At 40.9% G+C, this 17,600-nt stretch overlaps 1 protein-coding gene across 2 annotated transcripts in view; it reads left to right on the top strand.

Annotated features, from left to right (window-relative positions):
• The first annotated feature begins 253 nt into the window (after window positions 1-253).
• Window positions 254-17,600, top strand: part of LOC120055862 (integrin beta-1-like) — a 31,017-nt gene continuing 13,670 nt past the window's right edge. Inside the window, exons 1-3 of one of the 2 annotated variants that reach the window (XM_039003888.1) lie at window positions 254-587; window positions 15,355-15,421; window positions 15,886-15,971. In XM_039003888.1, the coding sequence (XP_038859816.1) occupies window positions 15,355-15,421; window positions 15,886-15,971 (153 nt within the window). In that variant the 5' untranslated portion in view covers window positions 254-587. Of the gene's footprint in view, window positions 588-755; window positions 836-15,354; window positions 15,422-15,885; window positions 15,972-17,600 lie in introns of those variants that run through there. The other variant, XM_039003889.1, reaches the window with a different exon arrangement.

Genomic DNA, 17,600 nt, shown 5'->3' with positions numbered 1-17,600 from the left:
AAAGGCTATTCCTAGGGTGTTTACTTTTAGGGTTAAGGATAGGTTTTGGGGTTAGGGCTAGGTTAATGGTTAGGTTTAGGTTTAGGGTTGGGTTAGGGTAAGTAGGAATTTAAATGGCAATCAATTGTGTGTCCCTACAAGGTTAGTAAAACCAGACTGCGTGTGTGTATGAAGTGGTCAGGGTCAGTAATGTTATTTAGGAATAGAAGGGTTCACAGGTCTGCTCCATTGCCCTCCAAGTAGAGTCGGTATTTCCTGTGTGGGCGGTCCTAGATAAGAAGAAATGACTGTAAATCGTCGTCCACTTTGTTGAAGGAAAAAATATTTCACCCTAGACTGAGGATCTATTGTAACGTGTTCGGGCGAGCTGCCCCTAGTAAAATAATTTACATCCTGCTTTTCCTCGACTTTTTTGTATTTTGAACGGGGCAAGCATAATTTTAAACGGATAAGGCACATCACTGACACTTTGCGGTATTTCCTTCCGTGAATAACAGTTTTTTTCTCTCGAAAAAGCGCACGGGATACTTTTTTTCTCAGTAAATGCTGCTCTGAAATTATAAACAAAGACAAAAACACGAGTCAAGGTAAGATTCTATACTTTATTTTCTCAAATGATTGTCCAGCATATCTGGTTAGGCTATGCCAAGATTGTATAGGCTACTGAAATGTTCAAGGGATTCGACAAAGGGTATGATGAGGAATGAGTTGGGGAACTTTGGGTGGGGATAGCGACGGCCGGATGGGGCGACGAAAAACCGAATGGCTATGTGAATTCACTCGTATCAAATTGGCTTACATCGGCATTTTTTGTGTTTATCTGTAGCCTGCCAAGGTAAATTACTACATTGTTCAGTTTTAGGCCTTTGTCATTACATTTTGACGCATTTTGGTTGGTAGGCATTGTATTTGTTTGTCCCCCATTGTCGTCCACTGTCTGGAGGGAATGTAGAAGACAAGATATCAGAGCAGGCCTTCCTTCCTACCATAGTTGAAATTTGAAGCTGACATTTTACGTTAGTCTACTATAAAATGTAGCCCCCTATGCCATGATGTAACTCAATGTTTTTTGAAGTGGATATATATCGTGTCAAGAGTTGTTACAGACAACATTGTAACATTGTTGCCTCCATTGTCCAAAGGGGATTGGTTGGAAGGCCTGGGCTCTTGGCCATCGAGTGTCTCTCCCTGGGGTAACGTTAGTCTAAAATGGACCATGTCAATCAATATGTGGTAGCCTGTGTACTGTATATTTCTAATGTCATTGCACATATGCTTAAACGGTAGTTTGTATCAAATAACTATACTTTTATTTGGGAGTGTCTCACAGCAGCCTTTGATATAGAGAATCGGATGTATGTCTTCAAATGGTAACTCAGTCAGTTTCAACAAAAAATACCTGTGTGTGTGTAAACTGTGGTTCACCATTTATCATTGATTCAATCCAGAGGTGTGTTGTTGTGAGTGGTTAGCTAGTATTTTGTCATGTTTCAAATGTAATTCTATTCCCTATTCAGTGTATTACTTTTGGCCAAGGCCTATTGGGTAGTAGAGGACTACATAAGGAATAGGGTGCCATTTAGGTCATGTGTACTACACTCATAATGTAGTTAAGTTGACTGTGTGCATTGAGACTGGCAAGATAGGTCCTGCCTTTATAATCACTTCCTGTAAGAACAGTGTAGCCAGAGGCTGCGTTCTTCAGCAAAGAAGGCGAAAGCGCAGAATGATTTGTTAAGCTGTGTAAAGTCTTCCGCATGCTTCGGTTCGGCTGGCGCCTTAGGTGAACCAAACGAGTGTGCTCGCATACTCCCTTAGAAGACCGTAGCTTGACAAATGAGAAAAAGGTGTCAATGGTACCGTTTGTCCATCTTGAGACACTGTAGCAAGTACACACTTCTTCAAAATAGTCAGAATTAATATAAGATATTTAATTACATATTTCTTGAGTTGACGTTTTTAGTCTACGATCTTAGTCACGCAATTTTATATATAACTATTTCTCAAGTGAAAACATTTGCATCAAAATTATTAATCTCTTGAATGACAACAAACACTTGATTGAAGAATTCCTGTTGTTGACCAATCACCAACAAAGGGGCATAGACTTAGGGAACAGACTTTCGGCTTGCCTCGAGAGAAAAAAATGCGTGTTCACGAACAGCCGAAAAACCCCGTGCCGAAGACCAAAACGAACAAAAATGCTACAAAATGTCATCAGAATATTTGCACTAATTGTTCCGAACCGTTTCGGATAGGAAGCATGCAGACGCCTTAAGCATTGACACCAATCCAAATTGCAATTTGCTGTCTGACTGAGCCATTCTTGTCAACTTCTTATTTTAATGATTAAAGTGTTTTCTTTTAATGGCCTTAGTCAGATTAATTGGGGTGAAATGAGTCTTTGATTAGGAGATCCTGTCTGATATCATAGACCTAGAACGTTTAATGACAGCATTACTGTCTCAAGGGCAGGAATCAAGGAGTGAACCCCCCTCTTGCGTTTTATCTTGCGCCTGCACGCACACACACACACACACACACACACACAGTGGTAATTACATAGGCTCAGAGTCACTTCAGATGCTTCATAATAGCACACAGACCACAGGGTAGAAGTGGTGTTGGGCTGACCCAATGAGTCACTTCCCTTCCCTATATAATACAATATATGCCATTTAGCAGAAGCTTTATCCAAAGTGACTTAGTCATATGTTCATACATTGCCTTCTGTTAGTTACGTTGTTAGGACTTAAAGGGATAGTTCAGGATTTTTGCATTAACGCCCTTTATCTACTTAAGTCAGATGAACTCATTGTTAGCTAATTTTCCCCCAACATCGGACACCCCCAACATCGGACACTCTCTAGAGGTTGGAGGATTAAATCACCTCGAGCTCAACATTTAAATGGCCTGGAAAGTAATGGTACTTTTTGTGACTAAAGACACCCTTCAAGCTAGCTGACCACCGTTTATGTAAGTTAAGTTAGGTTTTGAGAGTAAAAAAAAAATATATATACTGTATACACATTTTTGTGGGACATGCTGTATATTGTAAAATTAGGCTGTGCGACAGACCATACATAATTTAATATCCAACCTTTTACCTAAATTATTCATACTCATTTATGTTAGTATTAAACTGTTATCTACTTTCTCAAAACATAAGATTAATCTGTAAAACAAATAATGAGACATTTATTTGGTTACAACACTGAATAAGATGTTGGCGAAGAACCATTTTTAAGAGGCTACAGGAGGGCGCACCGGGCTACGCAATGAAAAGTTGACAGGCAAGCAATTTTTTTTACCGGAAGGCTAGTCAACTATCTAGTAAACACTTTGGAGATGAGGTTGGTCTCTTTTTTTGAACAAAACGAAACGGATATATCTTGTAATTTAACAAAATAGTAAGGGACCGTATGCCGATAATACGGGACATATTTTTTTTGCTAAACTGCTTATCAAAAAGTTAACAGTAGTAGTATTTACACTGAAATGTCAAACATGCTATTTGCTAACTCGTTAGCTAACTTTTTTACAACACAAATCACAAAACATTGATGACTTGATCACAAGATAACACTGTTGAAGGTAATGTATTTCTTAAACGCTGTTGAATATACCCATAATACGGGGTGCTACGCTACCATTTTTCTGACTAACTTTGTTCATACTGGACGTAGAGGTAGTTTTGTAAACCAATGCTAACTAGCATTAGCGCATTGGCTGGAAGTCTACAGGAACAGCTGGCGTTCTAGCTGTTCCCATAGACTTCCAGTCATTGCGCTAATGCTAGTTGGCAACTTAATTCAAACTGAACTCAGTCATAAAAATGGTATCCAAGTGTTAATCTGATTCTGGGAAAGAAATTCATCCTTCATTGCCAAATTCCCAAACGATCCCTTCAACAGCAACAATAGCATCGGGCTAGGTTTGTGTCCCAACTGGCACCCTATTCCCTCAATAGTACACTACTTAAAAAGTAGTGCAATATGGTCTCTGGTCAAAAGTACTGCACTATAAGGGAGTAGGGTACCATTTGGGACGCTAGACTAGGAGTGTCTGAATAATATCATACTGTAGTAGGCTATATGACTGATCTGTCATGGGGTCAAACGTCTTAGAGTAGGAGTGCTAGGATCAGCTCCCCCTGTCCATTGTTATAGTACAAAAAAAAAAAGTATGAATGTATGTACTTGTAAGTCGCTCTGGATAAGAGCGTCTGCTAAATGACTTAAATGTAAATGTTATTCATTGAGATTTTAAAATTCTAGACTGATCTTAAGTCAGCACACCTATTGTGAGATTCTTGATACATACGACCCCCTGAGTTGTCCGACTGATTCAACGGCATGTTGTTCAGGCTTGCTAGTCAGATATGAGTCACATTGCAGGCTCAAATGAGTAGACCCCTCAAGCCTGGCAGTGTCGACTAAAATGAATAGGCCTAGCCCTAGACCCCTCATGGGGGAAGTTTGCATTAGTCATTTTATGTGTTTTTAACTGTTATGTGTTCTGGAACATGACTAAGTTGGAATGTGTTCTCTGGGTACGATCTGAGATCACGATGAAGACCCACCCCCACCTCTTTTTCTGAGAGGAGTTACACATGTTTGTTGTAGGTAATATATTTAGGTGGCAGGTAGCCTAGCGGTTAGAGCGTTGGGCCACTAACCGAAAGATTGCTAAATCGAATCCCCGAGCGGACAAGGTATAAATCTGTCTTTCTGCCCCTGAACAAGGCAGTTAACCCACTGTTCCTAGGCTGTCATTGTAAATAAGAATTTGTTCTTAACTGACTTGCCTAGTTAAACAAAGGTTAAATAAAATATATTATAATTGTTGAGACACTATCGAGTGTCTCAGAGTAAGAGTGATGATCTAGGATCAGTTTTGTCTTTTAGATCACAATGAATAGCTTTCATGGACGGAGGGCTGGTCCCTGATCAGCACTCCTACTCTGAGACGCTAGATACATTATGGCTCAGATCATGTCAAGAAGGCAGCTCTTGTTCACACCATTGCGTAGGCTACTGGCTTGTAGACGCCCCCTGTGAAAACACAACATCAAAAAATTATTTGGATTATGCCGGAATTCCTCAGTTTAGGTTGTGTTTCCTCAGTATTCCCTTGTACAACCCAATGCTCTTCCTGATCCATCCACACAGTGCTGTTAAGGGAGAGCAGCATACACAGCAGTTGAATTAAAGGTGCAATATGCAAAAATAACTCAGCCTTTTCCTGGTTGCTAAAATTCTAATAGTTTGCTTAAATTCAATTTGTGACAAAACAAGCAATGCAAAGTGTAGAGAATCATTATACCATCTAAACAGCTGTGAAATATATTTTCAATGACCAAAAATTTTGTAATTTCAGCTGTTTGAAGCTGGTGTATTAAAATTGGAACTGAAGCACGGAAAGCATAGAAATAGCACCCATAGAACACATCTGCCGCTTCTTATGCTTGCTTTTGATGACATTGACAGATCTATAACTCAGATTTCTATGTGCATTTGGTCAGGTCACCCAAAAAGTTACATACTGCAGCTTCAATGAAATGTATTAATTTGCTGCTATGAGAGCTAATGCACAGAGGGTGAGAAAGAGAGAAGAAGGGGTGGGGGGGTGGTGGTGAGAGAACTGACCTACGCCAGCAGGTGGGAGTTGACAAGGAGAGTGGGGGTTGAGTGTCTGTTCACCTTATTGAGGGACAACCAGACCGCTAACCTAGAACAAACAATGCAAACATATTTTGTGGGGTTATCATTCATACCCCACCATTCACTCATTGAATGTGTTGATAATATATTGATTCAAATGCACGCGCAAATGTATTTTACACGTTAAACGACATAAGGAGTACCATAGAAATGTGCTTATTTTGTACCCGTCCCTATTTGTGTGCAGCCAAAAGTGGTCTGTCGACAATTGTGGTTTCATGTGGTTAACCAGCGAGGTGAGTGAGGCTGAGATGCATGCACCATACTGGTGTGGTCTGTCTCTTTCTATATCACCGGATGCAGCTCAAACAGTTCATAGCTAGTTTAGCGACCACTTAGCAACAAGATGAAACCTTCCATAAACACAACCAACTGACTCAGTGGATAGGTGTTAGGTCTTGTACTGTCTCCCCCTCTCTAAACAGGATTGTGTTAATCATTACAAATGACTGCAATATGCTCCCTTTTTTAGCTGCCCCTTGAGCAAACATTAGTTCTAGGTTTGATGTTTGCTCAAAATCTTGCATATATTGGTGAGGTATTGACATACATCTTAACCTATGCATTTTCTTTACTTTAGCATCCATAATGCAAATAACTTTATCTAAACAATTACATGTCTCTATACAATTTTGGAGTGCAGGCAGTTTGTCGACTTTTGTACAGCAGACTAGCAGAGATGTTGACACATTCTGCATTGAGTCAAGTACACACGTGGCGACCTGCGTGTGTGTGCCTGAAGCTTCCATGATGCGTCCATTATGCTGGAAACCTACAGACTGTTTTTAGATTCAAAACCAGGCCATTCTTACACATAACTCAGCAGACTCTGACAGTGACCCAGTCAAGTAAGCAGTAGGAAAGAGTTTTATGGAGATATTCTCACTCATTTTCTACTGTCTGTTTTGCATAGGAATGTCAAGAATGTCACTCCCAAGGCTGGTGAGTGGGTGGAGCCTTTAGGCTTACATGCATAAGGGACAGATTCTCTTCACAGGGCAACTAGATGTGTCTGCAATGGAACGTTTGATGAATTTACACCACAGAGCGAGATAATATTTCTGCCCCCGAGGCATGCTTCTTTCAGCCAAGGCTTTAGATTAAACCACCCTGTCTTCAATATGACCTGTCTGCATCCAATGACCGGCAGCAGACTGTAACAACGGTTTAGGGGATTGGGTTACCTCTAGTGTTCTCCCTAGGTACCCTTTAAGACCTATAGAAAACAATTTGTTTGGCCAGTGGTAGACTGTGGTAATATAATGTAGTTATTTCTTGAGTTCGGTTTGCATTGCAGTGACTGAGATGTGGTTGTCTTCCCTACCTCAGTTGAGTCTAAGTCGCTCTGGATAAGAGTGTCTGCTAAATGGCCTTAGGTCTTCAGTAGACCTTATATTTTTCACTGACAGTCAGTAGCCTAAAGCGGAGTTTACCAAACTAAGTCCTGGTGCCCCCCCTGTGTGCACGTTTTGGTATTTGCCCTAGTACTACACAGCTGATTCAAATAATCAAAGCTTGAAGAGTTGGTTATTTGAATCAGCTGTGTAGTACCAGGACAAAAAAAAAATGTGCGTGGGGTGGGGGCTGAAGGATAGTTCTGCCGACTGCAACAGTTAGACTGCTCTCTCTCTCTCTGTTGAACCTGACCATACAAAGCCATGATTCGCCAGAGTTTATTCACACCAATATAAATATTATCCTCTTAAACATGCCATGACAGACAGCCTCTGTTCAGTTGCAACGCAACAGATTCAGAAACGTCACCTTAAAATCCCTGAAATTCCTTGAGGTTTGTACAGGTTTTTTCATTATAGTAGTAGTTTGAGCAAAGAGTCTCATCACATTTCCCCCTGTTGTCATCTCTTAAAGTAGACCTGGGTTATTTCATCCCTACACAGATCACTGAAACCATGACTGATATACTGCTTTTAGAAAATGGATATTCCCTTTCCCATGATCTAGTCCTCAGCCAAGATGAGTCATGGTTTCCCATGCTAAGAGAATGGATTTTCCTGACCGTTGACTGGGGCTGCATGCACTACTTTCGAACCAGAGCCCTATAGGTCCTGTTCAAAAGTTGTGCACTATATATGGAATAGGGTGACATTTGGGATGCACCCTGGGAAAGGCTTACCACCACAGCAGACCAGCTGCACACCCTTAGAAAGTAGGCTCTGGATGCAGTTTTACAAATCAGATTGGATACTGTTCGATTGTGTGTATTTTGATGTAGCCAAAGACATCTAGTGACTCTTGGGCCTAGATTAAATTCCCTCTCAAACTTAACTGACATCCAGGTGGTTTAGACGCACACACTCACACACAAAATGCCGGAAAATGATGCTCAATTGGCAGAATTGTCTCTTTTAGCTGTGTTAGTCAGGTTTCACAGTACCAGTTCTTCCATGTTAGGCAATCCGGTGTCGATTTTAAGGCGTCCGCATGCTTCCATGCCAAAACAGTTCAGAAGAGTTTGTGCATATATTATGACATTTTGTGACGTGTTCTTTTTGCACATTGGTTTGGGTGTTTTGGCTGTCCGGGCACACATGGAGGCAAGCTGAAGTCGGTAGCCGAAGTCTACGCTCCTTTGTCGATAATTGGTCAACAGTAGGGATTCTTCAACAGTCTGTCATTCAACCAGAGACGACTCATTTTCAAGCACATTTTTTCATTGAAAAATAGTTCAAACATGTTAGTTAGATGTAAAATTGCACGACTAAGATCTCCTCTGCAAAAACGTCAAAACGAATGACAGATTTCTTGAGTTATCTTATATTAATTCTGACTATTTTGAGGAAGTTTATAGTGGCTACGGCGTCTCACAATGGACAAACCGTACTATTGCCGCTTTCTTGTTTTTTCAAGTGAAGGTCTTTTTAAGGGAGTATGCAAGCACGCTCGTTCGGTTCACCCTAGCAGAGTTCGGCTATGTGCCAGCCAAACTGACCAATGCTGATGCCTTTAGCCTAGGCTACCAATGTTTTTTCTGGATAAAAAGGGGGCTTAGCTGCTGGGTGTGGCAGGGGGCATTGCGAAGGGCGTAGTCAGCCCATGTGATGGCTGGATTTTAGTGGCCCCATCTTGGTGGCGTAGGTACCAATTTTTTTTTGATTTTAAGGCAATTTCCTGCAATTATACTAATTTCTCCAAGGAGCTGAGAGAAAAAGTAACCGTTTTGAAACATTGGCCCTGGCCAAAAGTAGTGCACTATATAGGGAATAGGGTGCCGTTTGGGATGTCGCCTAGATCAGTCAACCCCCTACAATTTGGTGCTCTGTAGAGGATGATACCCTGAGCTGTAAACAAAGATCCGGTCCAGGAATGTTGGGGTGGATGGTTAGATTGCTGCTATTTGTGTTGTATCATGTTCAACTGGATCGTACTCGTAACTAATGCACAACAAACGAAAATGTGAGTTTCTTATTGGACAAGTTCAGGTAGTCCTTCCATGTTTCAGTCCATTTTCTTCCGTTTAGTGTCTACTAGTGAATATGACCCTGGTGTCTCTCTGTAGATGTAGGCTACGTCTAGATGGGCTCCTCTTGTACCTTTTTATACCTTTTCACATCTTGGTGTGACTGCTAAAATCATTTGTGACAGAAGATTTCCAGGCAGCCTATGTAGAGATTACATAAACAATCTGCCGTTTCCAGCTACAATAGTCATTTACATCATTAACAATGTCTACACTGTATTTCTGATCAATTTGATGTTATTTTAATGGACAAAAAAATTGCTTTTCTTTCAAAAACAAGGACATTTCTATTTGACCCCAAACTTTTGAACAGTAGTGTATGTAAATAGATAGTTAAGTTTTTTAAATATATTTTTTTATATATAAGTTAGCAACATTTTCTAAAAATGGTTTTTGCCTTGTCATTATAGGGTATTTTGTGTAGATTGAGGGGGGAAAACGATTGAATCAATTTTAGAATAAGGCTGTAATGTAACAATGTGGAAAAAGTCGAGGGGTCTGAATATTTTCTGAAGGCACTGTAGGCTAGGCTGTGTTCACGTACGCAAATGCCTGAGGTAGTTTGTGCATTCTTGTCTACAACTACATGTGGAATCTGTTCCAGAGACACAACTCCCTCAGATACTGCCCAAGCTGATCATTTTGTCAAAAAAAGAAATACAGTACTGGGTGTACTTTTGAGATATTTCAGTGATATTTGTGAAGTGGGTAATGCTACAGTATAAGATACCCAATAAGGCTATTTCTGCTCTCTGACTCTTTAACCAAGTATTGTTGGCAAGGCGGACTCTCTCCGTCATTCTTTGTGTCTTTTACCGGGCTGAGAGAGGGAGAGAACATGAGAGAGAGAGAGAAGGGGCTGACTTCATAAGTGAGAAGAGAACTGGGCAGGATCCAGGCCGTCAGAGGAAATGTGTCACTGGGAGAGCAAGCGAGGAGGAGGGGGACTTTGGGGAGGCATGTAGCTGCCGGACCATATATGGGAGTAGAAGACTCACACCTCTCCATTCTCTACTCTGTGTTAGGAAGCAGTGGTCTTGTCAAGAAATGTGTTCCAAATGCCACCCTATTCGCTATATAGTGCAATACTTTTGACTATAGTCCTATGGGGCCTGGTCAAAAGTAGGGCACTATATAGGGTGCCATTTGGGATCCTGGGGCCGCATTTTATAAACTGTGTGTACACGCATGATTTCATGCAAAGTTGTCATTTATAAAAACTGAACTTGACATGAAAATGTGCTCACCTTCCTACAAACTTGAGACCATGCGTACGCACAGTTTCTAGTGGTTGAAGTATTGCATTTAGGGATGCACGATATATCGGAATCGGCCGATATTAGCTAAAAATGCCAACATCGGTATCAGCCGATGTCTAGTTTAACGCAGACATTAAAAACCGATGTCAAAGCTACCGTGCGTTCCTATATTAAGGAACTTAATATAATATGTCAATAAAATAATTTTAGCCTCAAATATATAATGAAACATGTTCAATTTGGTTTAAATAATGCAAAAACAAAGTGTTGGAGAAGAAAGTAAAAGTACAATATGTGCCATGTAAAAAAAGCTACCGTTTAAGTTCCTTGCTCAGAACATGAGAACATATGAAAGCTGGTGGTTCCTTTTAACATGAGTCTTCAATATTCCCAGGTAAGAAATTTTAGGTTGTAGTGATTATAGGACTAATTCTCTCTATACGATTTGTTTTTCATATACCTTTGACTATTGGGTGTTCTTATAGGCACTTTAGTATTGCCAGTGTAACAGTATAGCTTCCGTCCCTCTCCTCGCCCCTACCTGGGCTCGAACCAGGAACACATCGACAACAGCCATTGCTCCACAAAAGCCTTACAGAGCAAGGGGAACAACTACTTCAAGGTCTCAGAGCGAGTGACGTCACCGATTGAAACGCTATCAGCACGCACCCCGCTAACTAGCTAGCAATTTCACATCGGTTACACCAGCCTAATCTCGGGAGTTGATAGGCTTGAAGTCATAAACAGCTCAATGCTTGAAGCACAGAGAAGAGCTGCTGTCAAACGCACAAAAGTGCCTGCTGCTGCCTACCTCCGCTCAGTCAGACTGCTCTATCAAATCATAGACTTAATTATAACATAATATATCACACAGAAATACGAGCCTTAGGTCATTAATATGGTCAAATCCGGAAACTATCATTTTGAAAATAAAACGTTTATTCTTTCAGTGAAATACGGAACCGTTCCGTATTTTATCTAACAGGTGGCATCCATAAGTCTAAATATTCCTGTTACATTGCACAACCTTCAATGTTATGTCATAATTATGTAAAATTCTGGCAAATTAGTTTGCAACGAGCCAGGCGGCCCAAACTGTTGCATATACCCTGACTCTGCATGCAATGAACGCAAGAGAAGTGACACAATTTCCCTAGTTTAATATTGCCTGCTAACCTGGATTTCTTTTAACTAAATATGCAGGTTTAAAAAAATATACTTCTGTGTATTGATTTTAAGAAAGGCATTGATGTTTATGGTTAGGTACATTTGTGCAACGATTATGCTTTTTTCTCAAATGCGCGTTAAGTCATTCCCCGTTTGGCGACGTTGGTCTTCACACAGTTTGCAACGAGCCAGGCGGCCCAAACTGCTGCATATAGCGTGACTCTGTTGCACAGAACGCAAGAGAAGTGACACAATTTCCCCAGTCAAAAGAAATTCATGTTAGCAGGCAATATTAACTAAATATGCAGGTTTAATAAATATATACTTGTGTATCGATTTTAAGAAAGGCGTTGATGTTTATGGTTAGGTACACATTGGTGCAACGACAGTGCTTTTTTCGCGAATACGCTTGTTAACTAACCGTTTGGCGAAGTAGGCTATGATTCAATGATAAATTAACAGGCACCGCATCGATTATATGCAACGCAGGACAAGCTAGATAACTACACATGGTTGATGATATTACTAGTTTAACTAGTGATTATGTTAAGATTGATTGTTTTTTATAAGATACGTTAAATGCTAGCTAGCACCTTACCGTGGCTCCTGGCTGCACTCGCCTATCAGGTAGTCAGCCTGCCACGCAGTCTCCTCGTGGAGTGCAATGTAATCGGCCATGATCGGTGTCCAATAATGCCGATTACCGATTGTTATGAAAACTTGAAATCGGCCCTAATTAATCGGCCATGCCGATTTTAATTGGTCGACCTCTAGTGTGTATGTAAGACCTTTATTTAACTAGGCAGGTTAGTTAAGAACAAATTCTTATTTACAATGACGGCCCAGATGGCGCTGGGCAAATTGTGCGCTGCCCTATGGGACTCCCAATCACGGCCGGATGTGATACAGCCTGGATTCGAACCTGGGACTGTAGTGACTCCTCTTGCACTGAGATGCAGTGCCTTAGACTGCTGTGTGTTAACTATTTAACTGTACTAGAATGCTTGAAAGGCCACAAGATTTTTACATATCGGTATCGGGTTTTTTGGCAAGGAATATATCGGGTATTATGACAAAAATGGCATATCGGTGCATCTGTAATTGCATTGCAAGTAGATATGATGGACATGCTTATTCATAACAATAAACAGGTTCATAACGAGATGCAATCATTTGCATTTAGTGGGAATAGAGAATCAATTTAATGGCATGTTAAAATAATTAGAAATAGGCCTCTATTTCCAAAGCTATTTAATTTCCATGATCAATTCCTCGCCTTTTTATGTGATGGTTTCATTCTCACGGGTTAGCATATGCCTACAACAAGAATACCGTTCTTCCCATCTCTTGTATAATTGGATCCACTTTACAGTGGTAAATAGGTAAGCTAGTTCATGTATTTCGCTCTATGCCATCCGATCCGGGGCGCAGTTTATTAACGTGGAACAGACGGTTGTAGGTTACTTCTGTAGCTTAAGTCTGAATATTGTAATTTCTAATTTATCGAGTGGACTATTGCATTTTTACACACAATATTTTCATAACCATTGCAGAATAACTTCTTCGCCTTTTCTGACCACGATGGGTTCATATTCCCAAAGTAATCATAGTCTACAACAAATCACCATGCGCATCTCATTTATTTGGCCCTATTAGATACACTATTTTAAGTATTTAGCTCTATGCATCAGAAAAGAAGTGTGGTTAATATAGCATACAGGTGAACAGACAGTTGATATTTTATATTGAAGTGTGCATGGCTACCACTGTGAGTAGACATTGTTTCAGAATTCGCAGCGCAGCATAGGTTGGAGAAAAAGTAAATGATAAACATTAGGCCCTATTAAATTCAAACGGTCTTTTTACAGGTCCACAGCTATTTGCAGTTGTCTTTCATAAACGTTTTGTCAAGCCTAGGCCTACAGCAAATGTTTAACATTCTGCCATCACCTCCAAAGACATTTGATCAAGTTCGTTATTGCTATTACCTTTGGCAAACTGCCTCTGCCTAATTCGAATACTTCCAAAGTATACAGCAAATAAGGGCGTATACAGCAAATTACTGACGCCACAAAATAGTTTTTTAATGCTCGTTATAACACTCGCACAGTTTCAGGGCGGGTCTGATTTACAACAGGAAACACGCGCATGTATGGCGTGCACCAAGTTTAGAAATCTCTATTTTTGTTTGTGTGCAGTTTTTTTTTTTATAGAAATGGCGCACGCAGATATTTACTGTGAAATTTAGGCAATGCTTATGAATAAGGCCCCAGATCTTCTCTGTATAGGGGTTAGCCCAATATGAATGTTGGCCACCATGTCTCCAAGGTGTTGTCACAAAAATGATAAAGAATTCAGCTGATGATTTTTTTTTTTTTCTTCTCCATAATAATTTTTTGTTGGGTTTTCTGTTCAGTGACAATGGTTGTAGTTGTTGGTAGTGTTCTGAGTCCTGCATTAGTTTCCTATTTATGTTAAACGTGATTAAGCTGCAGCAGCTCGAACAATGTCTTCCTTCAAGTGCTGATGAATACACTTAAAGCAAGGACTTTGACTCCTGTCCTCTGTGTTTCTCTGGGGTGTGTAGGTCCTTATCTGAAGATGACCGGACTAGGTATTCCCGTCCCTGACTACCTTCGGCGTGCTTTAACAGCAGCCATCTATCCCAACATGAAAGGAACTAGCTTTGTTCGTGTTGTGCTGAATGCATTGCACACTTCTCAAAACACCCTCATGATATAGGCTTAACCAAAAGTTAGATTTGGTCACATACAGGAAACGTATCTAGATGTTCTCACCGGGCAGCACGTGCTCACACTTAAAACCCTCCATTAAATGCTTTACCACAGCTTCATAACCACTGACATGCATATTCTACACTGCAACTTATAAAGAGGTCCTTTTGTAGGGCTGGGAAGATGCCAGTATCGCGATACTTGTTTAGTATCTTGGCAAGGAAACAAAACACAAAGCATATTTAACTTCTTTAGGAAAACAAACATTATGTTGTCATCCAGAGACGCATATATTTATTTTCCAAGCTATAGCACACAATGTTTTACATACAGCAGGTTTTTAAAACCAAGGAGTCTTTTTTAAATTAATTTTTATTAATTTTTATCCCCTTTTCTCCCCAATTTTCGTGGTATCCAATCGCTAGTAATTACTATCTTGTCTCATCGCTACAACTCCCGTACGGGCTCGGGAGAGACGAAGGTCGAAAGCCATGCGTCCTCCGAAGCACAACCCAACCAAGCCGCACTGCTTCTTAACACAGCGCGCCTCCAACCCGGAAGCCAGCCGCACCAATGTGTCGGAGGAAACACCGTGCACCCGCCCCCCTCGGTTAGCGCGCACTGCGCCCGGCCCGCCACAGGAGTCGCTGGAGCGCGATGAGACAAGGATATCCCTACCGGCCAAACCCTCCCTAACCTGGACGACGCTAAGCCAATTGTGCGTCGCCCCACGGACCTCCCGGTCGCGGCCGGCTGCGACAGAGCCTGGGCGCGAACCCAGAGACTCTGGTGGCGCAGCTAGCGCTGCGATGCAGTGCTCTAGACCACTGCGCCACCCGGGAGGCCCCCAAGGAGTCTTTTTATACCTATATTGCGATATGTTTTCCGTTACAGCCCTTTGTGGCTTCTTGCTTTTAGAATATGATATGTGCTTCACTCAGTCCATGTCCAGTAGATTGAATTAATCCACTGTCTGTTTTGTCTCCTTTCAGATGGATCTGAAGCTACTTTCTATAGCAACATTATTAGGAATCCTATGTTTCTGCAGTGCACAGCAAGGTAAGGTCATTTGAGTCACACACAAGACACACAATGTTCTACATCTTGCTGTTTTGTCTGCTCTTTTGACTTTGTTGCTCTTTAATGCATGTTCTTCAGATCACGATAGTGTGGCAGTTAATTTTAGGATTGCATTATGGTTTGAGGAGACCGGTTGTCCTAATGGGAGGATGTTGTGTATTCAAAAAATAGTCTACAGCTGCCTGGCTTCAGCAGCATGGCTTTCAATGGAATAAATTGGAAGAAATGAAATAGCATGTTGAGCCAGCTAGAGGGGCAGCTTTAAAGTACAACATTTCTGCATCCCAAATGAACCCTATTTACAATGTAGTGCACTACTTTTTTGACCATAGTAGTGCACTAGATGGTAAATCGGGTGCCGTTTATGACGCAAACTTTCTGAGGGCTGCCTCTTGGCAAATAGTTGTGGCTGTTTCTTACAAAGTATTACTTCTTCCTTTCAGAGGGCAGTGATTGCATCAAGGCGAATGCACAATCATGTGGGGAATGCATCCAGGTCGCAGAGAAATGTGGATGGTGTACAGATGCTGTAAGTGTGTCTTTTGATGAAGTTGTTTGAGTGCACACGCTCACAGGGGCAGAATGTTTCGACTTATCGAACTAGAAGCAGTTACCGCAACAGTGTTTGTATTTAGAGGTTAACAATGGCAGGGATATCATTCCAATACCAGTTAGAGAGCTTGCTGTGAAATGGTGGTGGGTGTAATGCAGAGCCGTCGTGAGTCACGTTGCAGAACATAACTCACCCCGACGCTTCCTGTCAGATCTTGTCTGGGGTTGTGTCCCAAATGGCACCCTATTAGTGCACTACTTTTGACCTGAGCCTTATGGGGCCTTGTCAAATGTAGTGCACTATATAGGGAATAGGGTGCCATGTGGGATGCATGCCTGTTCTTTATCAAAGGTCAACAGTGCAGGCTGCTGAAGAACTTAGTGCAGTCGACCTGTTTACCAATCTCAATGAGCAACACCAAATGTCAGGTACCTTGTTCAACACTGATGAAACAGAAGCAAAAACTGACATATCTTCAGCAATAATGCCCATTATAAAATGATGTGTAATGGTTTGATTCAGAAAAATACCCATTTTAAGAATGACGCCAGACATAGTACTATTTTTATTCAGACTTGGCACATTGTCTATGGCAAACCACTGCAGTGCCTTGTGAGAAATCATGTGCATCCAATCTAAACTTTGTCTGTTCCTGACGGAGAATGGCCTATTTTTTGTGTCCCAAATTCGCCCTATTCCCTACATAGTGCACTACTTTAGACCAGAGTCCTATGGGCCATGGTCAAAAGTAGTGTACTATATAGGGTGCCATTAGGGATGCAGAGAAGGTGTTCGTTCAGATAGCTTGCACATGCAGGGTAACGTTAACTTCTAGTTCCTCCCAAACCCGGATCCGGGAGCACCCCCACCAGTAAAAAAGCTGACTAGCATAGCCTAGCATAGCGTCACAAGTAAATACTAGCATCTAAATATCATTAAATCACAAGTCCAAGACACCAGATGAAAGATACACTTCTTGTGAATCAAGCCAACATGTCCGATTTTTAAAATGTTTTACAGGGAAGACACTATGTAAATCTATTAGCTAACCACGTTAGCAAAAGACACCATTTTTCTTACTCCATCATTTTTTCACTCCATCACTAGCTATCACAAATTCGACCAAATAAAGATATAAATAGCCACTAACCAAGAAACAACTTTATCAGATTACAGTCTGATAACATATTTATGGTATAGCATATGTTTTGTTAGAAAAATGTGCATATTTCAGGTATAAATCATAGTTTACCATTGCAGCCACCATCAAAAATCTCACAAAAGCGACTAGAATAAATACAGAGAGCAACGTGTATTACCTAATTACTCATCATAAAACATTTCTTAAAAATACACAGCGTACAGTAATTGAAAGACACATCTTGTAAATCCAGACAATATTTCAGATTTTCTAAGTGTTTTACAGCGAAAACACAATATATCGTTATATTAGCATACCACATGTGCAAACATTACCCCAGCATTGATTCAAGGCAAAAAGAGCGATAACGTTATCACCACCAAAATATATTAATTTTTTCACTAACCTTCTCAGAATTCTTCAGATGACACTCCTGTAACATCATATTACAACATACATATAGA

This window comes from Salvelinus namaycush, chromosome 11 (assembly GCF_016432855.1).
Source record: "Salvelinus namaycush isolate Seneca chromosome 11, SaNama_1.0, whole genome shotgun sequence".
Taxonomy (NCBI): Eukaryota; Metazoa; Chordata; class Actinopteri; order Salmoniformes; family Salmonidae; genus Salvelinus; species Salvelinus namaycush.
This window is presented reverse-complemented; position numbering and strand designations above follow the sequence as displayed.